The following is a 9636-nucleotide window of genomic DNA, read 5'->3' on the forward strand; positions in this document are numbered from 1 at the left end:
ATGACTTGTGCGCAGATTTCTAGGTTTGTTGTGTTGTTGAGAAACACTTTCTGTTATTTTATAGGATTTGATTAATACAATTAACACATATGAGATATGATATTTGTATTACTTTATATCAGTCAATTATGTCCGTTGGTTCATGATTTATCTTATGAAATGATGATGTTTATTTACTTACGCTAGTAGGGTTCCCGTGCTAACGCTACGGCTACATTTCGTATATGCAAATTAAAACTACTGTGAGAAGGTATCTGTTTCTATAGTCAAGCATAGTTCCTATACTATTGCATACACAACTCTGTTTTTTTAAATAATTGTGCATTACCAAGCCATGTTTAAACTATCTCCATAACATTAGACAAAATCAGTTTCACAAACATTTCTTAATTTATATTAGAAACTTAATTTCTCCATTTTGAGTTAAAGTGATGTCTCCCCTCATTCATTAATCAGGACAATGTTGAAGATTACATCATCAGGTCTAAAAAAACAGCTCAACAGCCTGGAAGTTCTAGGCCTCAGACTATACCCAAAGCTGGATATCTGATCCCTACAGCAGGGCGGCGCGGTTAAGACCGCCTTCAAAAGCGTGGAGCCGCCGGTGTGGCGCGCTTCGGCAGAGGTAGATGAAGCGCCGTCACGAGATGAGCTCTGAGAAGAGTACGCCTCTTGATCTGGGTCAGGTCAGCTATGGCGACAACAACCTTGATGAACGCGCGATCGACCTTGACGCAGTGCGGGTCCCGGTCGCCCTCAGACTTTTGCTCGAGGACAAATGTCCTATTCGTTTTTGCTGATAAACCATAGCCGAAAGTACCGTTAGCTGATTTGTTATGAGAGAAAATATTATTCGTTGACTGAAAAAATACGGCTTATAAGCCAAGCGAACAAAATGAAAGCTCGTGGTCCACATGTTGAAGAAGTTAACTCTGCAGTAAAATGCAACACAAGATGAGACCGAGCGCTAGCTCGGACGGTTTTTTTTTTTGGTGTGCCCACCACCGGAAGCGAGTTCGATCTTAGGCCTCGTTCGGCTTACCTTATATTCGGTTTGTTCGGCTTCTTTTTTCAGCCGAAACAGTGTTTTTCTCTCACAACAATTCAGCTAGAACAGTGTTTTTCAGTCAGTTTCAGCCAAAATTCTGCCAGCCGAACGGGGCCTTAGGGATCGACTCCGCAGTTTCTCAAAATGTTTCCAGTTGCCTCGCGGATGTGCCATAACTGTCATATCTTTCAGCTGTGTTATTATACCTAGATATAGGTTATAGATCTAGCTTGCGCACTAGGATATATGTGCGCGCGTATGTGTGGTGTGTGAGTCAGTGCGTGAATTTAGATACTACAGCTTGTACTCGAAGGTTGAGACAATAAAAAAAATGCAACACAAGATAAAATTTATAAAAAATTTAAACAAACAATTAGGTTCATTAAGATTGCCGTCTCATAAATCTCGTTATACAAATATGCGAAACATTTTAATCTAGGAAACACTCATGTATATCACCAGCAAGTGAGGTAAAAAAAATATTCTTATCTATAGAAGAAGAAATAATCAAACTATCAATATAGTTGACTGGCAGAAGGTAGATACAAACAAATCTACTTTGTTAATGATGAATGAATAGACGGCCTGTTCATTGGTTGGTTTCTGAGCTGATTTGGATTGGCTGGTGCTGGTTTGTTATGAGAGAAAAACACTGTTGATTGACTGATTTGGGCTGGCTGAAACCAATAAGCGAAGATTGTACACAAACAGAAAGACTCAATTAGTGCAAACACTACAGTAGCAATACATAGCATCACTGAGCCATCAAACAAATTCAATTCTTTCCCAGATGTTGCAGTGATTCATTCACTGATGACGAGGTGAGCTCAGCGACATCATAATCAGAAACAGCTACCACTCCCACTCAATTGCTAGTAATCCCATGCAAATCAAAGCGCAGCAGTGGCTGCAGAACAAGTCCCCCACACTGCTGCCGTGCTGTGCAAAGTGACCAGCCAAAAACTTTCCCAAAACGCAGAAGTGGAATCCACGGCCCCAGAGGCAAGAGCAAGGCTCAGTTGGCAAGCCGTGCAGGTGAGCACGCTGCCCGCCCGCGTTCGAAGCCTGGCTTCGACGCCGGCGTCTCACCGGGAACAGTTATTCTCTGAATAATTTCAGTTGCCTCCCACGTAGATGTACCACAATGGTCATTCGAGTACCTCTCAGTTGCGTTTGTTATCTAGGTATAGTTGTAGGTTTGTTCGTATACCGTGTATGTGTGAGGTGCGTATGTGTGATGGTGGCGTGTGTCTGTGTCCGTATTCGAATAGATTCTACAGCTGTACTTAAGATAAGAGGGGGAAAAAAAAAACAACGCTTGCGTGGTATAGAAGCATCCCTCGAGAGGAAATCAGCAATCTGAACAGGACGACCACAATATCTACGCGCAGGTGAGGCAGGAAGATCGCCAAATCTCAGCAAGATCGAGAAAACTTCTTAAAAAAAACAACACAAATCCCATATCCCTCTCCCACCGCTCCGCTCGCCGGGGCCACACAAACAGCATCGTCTCACACAGATCGGCAATAACAAAAATGAATGGCGAAATACAATGAACTAGTACCTGATAGGATCGGTCCAGTCTGGCACAGAGCTCACTCACGCTCAGTGCCTCCTAATTGTGTTTTTCCAGCAAGCTCTCTTTCCTTCCCTGAATCTGGTGTTTGTTGAGATTAGGTTCTACAGCCATGAAAATTTGATAGAACACCCTGAAGCCTCCCATTTCGATATGACCAGCTTCGATCATGAAACTAATTTTGGATAGTCATACTACTGTCAGTCAGTCTGGTCTTCGTTAATGTACTCACTTTTTTCTTGAATGCTCACCACTCTTTACAAATGCAGTGCATGGTCGATTTATTAGTTAATAAGTAGCCTCTCTGAACGACAACTCAGGCCGCCTACTCCAAGAGTCAACTCCCAGCGGCGTGGCCAGCATCTTGGCGCCCGGCACTGTCACCCCTCACCGCCGTCAAAGCCCCTCCAGCGCTCGCCTAGACTGCTTGGCCCATGCTGGTCTCCGATGAAACGATGTGGCAGCTGATCGTTTGGGCAACGTCGGCCATGGATGGCCGGGACTTTGGGTTCTCTTGCAAGCAGCACATCGCTATCCTCGCCAGCTGCAGGGCATGCAGAATCCATTGGCAGCAGTTAGCTAGTATCGATCCGATGATCAGGCATCATGGATGCAATGCAACCCCCATACTGCTGTGGCTGTGCGAGAACAAAGTCAGTAGCTAGAGGGTAGGGTAGAAGACCTTGAGTGCTCGGGCAGGTGGGTACTGCGTGCCAAGCTTGGGGTCCATGAATCCCTCAACTCTGCCTTCTCTCAGGATCGAAGCTGCCTGCAAGCGCATGCATCATCATCATGTAAATATGTAATTAACGCCTTCATCAGTTATTGACGTGTACTACAACATAGTACTTATTAACGGCCAATGCAACAACCAAGAGAGCAACAAAACAGCAGGCTGAAACTGCAAGCCTTTCGCTAAATTATTACATACCCATTCCAACAGTTTTCGCAGATCCGGCGTGGCGGCGCATCTCTTCCTCCCCGTGAGGAGCTCAAGCAGTACGACGCCGTAGCTGTACACGTCGAACTTACGACCTCTCTGGCCCGTCATCACGTACCTGCATGTGTTACGTAATGACAAACGTAAGCCACGACGACGACCATGGCAGCAGGTCAGAGTAAGAGACGACGGCGAGACGGGGCACGTACTCCGGCGGATACCAGGAGAACTCCACCGCGTTCACGGCCTTGTCCTCATCCGATGGCAGCTGCATGAACAAGTCGTAGTCGGCGATCTTGGCCCTGAAGCCTTGGAACAGCAGTACCTTGGTGGAGTTGATGGCCCGGTGCGACACGGCCGCCGCGTCGTGCAGGTACTCCAGCCCCCTCGCCACGTCCAGCGCGATGCCCGTGCGTTGCGACCAGCTCAGCGCCGGACGGCTGCTGGCTGGCTCAGCTGCTGGGTCACCCGTCGGCCCTGAGCGTGCGGTGGTGGCTCGATCACTCAGGCTCAGGTGGATCGATCCGGAGAAATAAAGGCCGCGCCAAATTAATAAGCTAGATAGATAGGTTCGTACCGTGCAGGACGTCGTGCAGCGTGCCCATGTCGGCGAACTCGAAGAGAAGCACGCGGACGCCGGCGGTGGTGTCGATGGTGTAGCCGAGCAGGCGGACGAGGTTGTCGTGCCTGAGCCTCGACAGCACCAGCACCTTCTGCCTCAGGAACTCGTCGTCGGAGGCGTTCCAGGTGCCGGAGCTGGAGAGGGAGGCAGGTGGATGACCGAGCCTCTTGGCTACGGCGGCGGCCTTGCCGTCCCCGATTGGCAGCGAGGCGCGGTACACAGCCGTGTTGTTCTTTCCCCTGCCGATGAGCATCGCGGCCGAGAATGACCGGGTGGCCTTGTTCAGCTCGCGAAGGGTCAGCTCCGGCACGCCGGTGGCGGTGGCGACGGCAACCTCCGTCCTGTCGACTGGTGGTGGCAAGAACCAAGAACAGCGCTAGTTGACACAGTGAATCAAATTAATAAAGAAGCAACGAGCAAAGAAGAAACTACATATGTACCTGCAAACACTGGCGGGTATGAGGTGGAGGAAGACGACTCGGAGTCGGCGCTGCTCTTCTTGGACGACCACATCGTCAGGCGGCCGAACAAGGCCTTCGTCCACCCCATATTCCACGAGAACGAAGGTGATGAGACTGATGACTGATTGAGTGCTAGAGATCAGGCGCCAGAGGACAGGATTAGATATGCAAATTTAATTGGATCAACCGAATGACCCACTACTCAAAACATAAAGTTTGGTGTAAATACCCATTGGGCCGACCCACTAATATTTGGTGTCAAACAGTGTCTAGTGCGATGGGGATCTGGGTAACCCAATCGCCAAATTCGCCATACCTGACTCCGTCACCGGTGATGCAGCGGCACAACTCGTCGTCTTCGTGGACGGCGCGCCGGGGCCTGCAGGTCCTCTTCACGGACGGCGCAACTCACAAGCAAGCCGTAGGAAATCTCAACGCTTAAGCACGAACGATGCAGACCAAGCCTCGCTTCGGCCGCCAGCAACTATGAGTGTGTTCCCAAAGACCAAATCTCTCCTAATTCATGAGATGAGATAAATTATTAGATAACTCAATAAAGTACGAGAGTTCTCGATGAGATTTCCATATGATTCGGCGGGTGTGTACCAGAGATCTCCACCAATTCCTCTGGCAGGAGCTGCCCGGAGATTCAGCACCATGCAAGCCACCAATAATTCACGGGATCTTGGAAGCCGCTACCACGTACCAGAGAGGTGCTGGAGGCCCGGAGCTCGCCTTGTGCAGTGGCCGCTTCAACCCAGCAGGAGCACCAACGGCGGCGCTAGGAACTGGCTCCGGCCTCCGGCTCAGCGCAAATCGGCCCGATCGATGCAGCTTCAGGCATTCACAGTGCAGCTTCCGGCCAACACTTCGAGGACAAGTCCCACGGCGACGGGCCAGCGCGTGCGGCGGCGCGGGGTTGCATCGGGTTTGGCCGACGGCGCGCGGATGACGGCGGAGGCGAGGTTCCAGACGCGTCGAGTGTGATGGGCAGTTGGGCACCTTATACTCTCCGGCGAAGAGCGTCGAGCATCTGCGCGGTTGGGCTCTTGGTGTTCCGTTCTTTGGTGGAACCAGAAAGCAAGGATGGAGTGGGTTGGGTCGAGCATCCGCACACTCCAAATCCTTTACATGAATGGAAGATCGAAAAACTGTCAGCGTCTGTCAGTGCGTTTCGTTCACGCAAGTACTACAACATTCAACTTCTGACTTCGTGGGCCAGTCCACACATCTGCACACGTCAACAACTCCCCACGCGTCCTTACCTCGTGGAGAAATCGCTGGCAGCTGGAGCAAGTGAAGTCCATTCAATCCTGCTACTCTTCCCATCCATGGCGTGTAATTTCCATTCCTGCATATAGGTCTAAAAAGAACTGATTCGGCTCTCCTGACACACTATATTTTTATAAAGTATTGTTAACTGTTTTGTTTTACAGATTACCAGATGAAAAACATGCATGTGCTCCTTGACTAAAGCTTTTATTGTCTATTTCTTGGTATTCAAGGACTCTATTGGATTTTCATGTAATCCTGTACAGAGAATTTTATAGGCCTTATGCCACAAAAAAAGAAGGTTGTAATATATATGTTATGACCTCATACTTCCAGTACAAGATATCCTACTATTTTATGTCAAATAATGTGTTCAGAATAACAACATATTCTAGCCTTTTCAAATCTACAAGTTGTAAAACACTTTGCCTAATCAACATGTCTTTGTCTATATCTGAAAATATACACCCTATTCGCTTGATCGTATCAGCCATTATACAATGTTTTTCTCTCACAATAAAACAACATCAGCCGATTTATAAGCCACAGAAACAATCAAGCGAACAGGGTGATAAACGTTAATTATTTCGAAATAAAATCCATACATGCAGCACTAATTCATTAATGATTTCTCTATGTTTTATTACTTAATTTATGAATTTCAAAAAAAATATTCATTTGGATTGGATTTGTTTGATAATTTGAAGAAATACAACAAAAATTCTAGAAATCACTTTTTTAAGTTAGGAACATGTATGGATTTTATTTTTCTTCTTTTCTTTGATCCAAAATAGAAAGAAAGCCAACTGCTGTTTACCAACTACTCCATTGACTTCAGTTAACGCAGGAAGCTTCTCGGAAACTCCTAACTTACCCGTTTAGGCAAGGAGACAAATAAACGAGCAAGCGAGTGCAGCGCCAGTGCGCCAGTCTTTCAGTCTCAGACGACGACTCAGGCCTCGTTTAAACTGAGGGTGTAAAGTTTTTTTTTTTTGTGGTCACATCAGATATCACATTGTCAACTCATGGACTAATTAGACTTAAAAGATTCCTCTCACAAATTAATTATAAACTATGCAATTAGTTATTTTTCAGTCTATATTTAATACTCCATACGTGTATCAAACATTTAATAGGATAGAGTATAAACCTTTGGAGATAAATTAAACAAAGCCTCGTCGACGCACTAGATAGTAGATCTAAGACGGGCCGAGCAAGCAGTACGTATAGTTTGCTTGTGTTGTTAGACTGTCTCTAACAAGGAATCTATATGGGCACCTAAACCCAAAATGGGTAGGAAGAGACCCAAAATCAGCCTCCAACAGAGTACCTATATGAGAGACATACGTTTGAAACACCCTAAACACTTAACATAGGCTTGCAATATGCATATATTGTCATTGCAACATATGCAACATCCCAGATTTTCTTTTGCAACATCTAGACGAAACACTTGAAGCATAAATCTGAAACGTCTGAAACACTTGAAACATGGCGTTGCCGGCGGCCACAGCTTACCTGATGAGAAACTACGGTAGCCAGCAAGCTCGATGGGGGCTAGGATGGGGCGTGGCCTCGACCGAGGCTTGGTCGGCTAGTGCACAGCGCGGCATAGGTGCCCATGCGGACGGGGTAGGGCCAGCTCAGCGGCCATAGGCGGTAGCCGCTTTGCATACCGCGTGCAGGGGAGGCTGGACGCAGGACACGTGCGCGGGATAGGGGCGTGCGGGCCTAGGCGACAACGGCCCTAGGAGAGGCGTCGGCCAGTGCAGGAGCGGGGGGGCCGACATAGGATGGGGCGCGAGCGCTGCACAGGATGGGGCATTGCGGCGCGGTGCGGAATGAGCTGCTGGTGATGAAGAGGAGAAGAGAAGGAGACACAGCCTGGAGTTCCACAGGACAGGACACGAGCGGATGGATAAGACTTCGTGAGGGAAAGTGAGCGGTGGGCTGCTTAGTGGGATATGGGCCTGCGTTCGATGCGTCCGGACGTTAGGTAAGTAGCATTACAGATTAAAGTCCGTTGCTCCTTGTATGATGCATGCTTCTTCTTAGGTCGGCAAAGTTATAAAGTTACAAAGTGAGAAAAAAATATGTTGACGGATTGTATACATATCTACAATAATAATCTTGTACCTAACAATATTAATTATGTATTTGATAATATTAAACTAATGAAACTTACTCCCTCTGTCCCACAAAAGTGTTTTCTCGTTTTCTAAAAAGTTATATACACTACGTGAAAAACAGTTTGTAGCAACGGGACAAAATTTTTGTAGGGGCGGCTGGTGATGGAGCCGCCCTATAGTGACGTGCTCAGGAGCCTAGAGACCAGCCACCCCTAGAAATGGAAAAGCAGGGGCGGCTGGTCATACGAGCCGCCCCTACAAATGGGTCGGATTTGTAGGGGTGGCTCACTCACCAGCCACCCCTGGTATTACTATTTGTAGGGGCGATTGGTGATTGAGCCGCCCCTACAAATATCCGCGTATAAATACCTCCGATTTATAGGGGCGGCTCAATCACCAGCCGCCCCTACAAATGACCCACATATATAGCAAACTACAAAACCTTCCTCCTCGGGTCACTCACTCTAATCCGTGAAAGAAAGGTAGGGATGCCTTAGGTACCTCCCAAAAATTGCTCTATTAAGGGGAGAATGTTTTGATCTTAAATCCTTTGGTGGAGAGGTTGTAGACGGTAAGAAAATACCATTCCACACTTTTTTTTTTGAAGTTTTAATGGTTGGTTAGTGAGTAATTAGAGTTTTCCTTTTCTCTCTCTTCTATGGTGATTGAGCTACTTATGAAGCAAATTAGACCCAGTTTTGAATGTACTAGGGTAAATTAGGGAGGTGAATAAGATCATACCCTTATTTGGTCCATGTTTCTTGATTTTAGTGAACAATTAGTTAGTTTTATAGATATTTCATGTGCATATAGATCTAGATCTAGGGTTTGGTTTTTTTATTAATTTTGGTTTTATAAATTTGTGTTTGATAAAATTGGACTAGGGTTTGCATGAAAGATATTGGGTAAAATATAATTGTTGCTAATTGTTATTTTTGAAATTGTTTATTGTAATCAACAATATGTATTTTAATTATTTATGGATAAATGGGCCATTAATAATTTTTCTTCTACCATGGTGTGTTTGTATGCTTCATGTAATTATATTTGATTTATATTCATATATATCTGAAGTATATACAATTATTCTCAAGTAATTATTAATTTGATTTATTTTTATATATATCTGAATAAGTAGTCCTTTAATGTTTGTTTTGTTGTTGTTGTAAAAGATAGAGTACAGGAACTCTTGGATGTATGGTTCGTTAAGGTTCAAGGCAGGTTTCCGTGAAGAGGTGGATAAATTTATTGAAGCCGCAAAGAAGTATGCAACGACATTGATAGAGAATAAGGATACAATTATTTGTCCCTATAGAGATTGCAAGAACCGTATGGCATGGACAGATGTGACTATCATCAGATCATATTTGATTATGCGAGGATTTGTTGAGGACTACACAGTGTGGATTCATTATGGTGAAACGATTATTGTTAACGACGAGGATGAGGAGGAATACGACGACGAAACCCTAGAATCCATATCCTAATATTCAGCAGAGCTTGATGCATGAGTGGATTCAGAGTTTGACAATGAACAAGGTGGTGATGCTGGTGGTTGGGATGGTAACGACGAAGGTGGTGCCAATAA

General features: G+C 46.0%; 1 protein-coding gene across 2 annotated transcripts; it reads right to left on the reverse strand.

Moving 5' to 3' along the window:
* Positions 1-2637: 2637 nt before the first annotated feature.
* Positions 2638-5700, reverse strand: LOC136487802 (PTI1-like tyrosine-protein kinase 1). 2 transcript variants are annotated; one of them, XM_066484909.1, is made up of 8 exons: positions 5254-5700; positions 4964-5163; positions 4627-4779; positions 4142-4534; positions 3774-4041; positions 3556-3682; positions 3307-3393; positions 2638-3168 (listed from the first exon to the last, which is right to left on the reverse strand). In XM_066484909.1, the coding sequence occupies exons 3-8, from the start codon at positions 4733-4735 to the stop codon at positions 3043-3045; spliced, it is 1110 nt and encodes a 369-aa protein (XP_066341006.1). In that variant the 5' UTR covers positions 4736-4779; positions 4964-5163; positions 5254-5700; the 3' UTR covers positions 2638-3042. The 2 variants fall into 2 exon arrangements, with proteins under 2 accessions (XP_066341006.1, XP_066341013.1); XM_066484916.1 differs by having other exon boundaries at positions 5354-5374.
* Positions 5701-9636: the final 3936 nt, after the last annotated feature.

This window comes from Miscanthus floridulus, chromosome 1, assembly GCF_019320115.1.
Source record: "Miscanthus floridulus cultivar M001 chromosome 1, ASM1932011v1, whole genome shotgun sequence".
NCBI lineage: Eukaryota > Viridiplantae > Streptophyta > Magnoliopsida > Poales > Poaceae > Miscanthus > Miscanthus floridulus.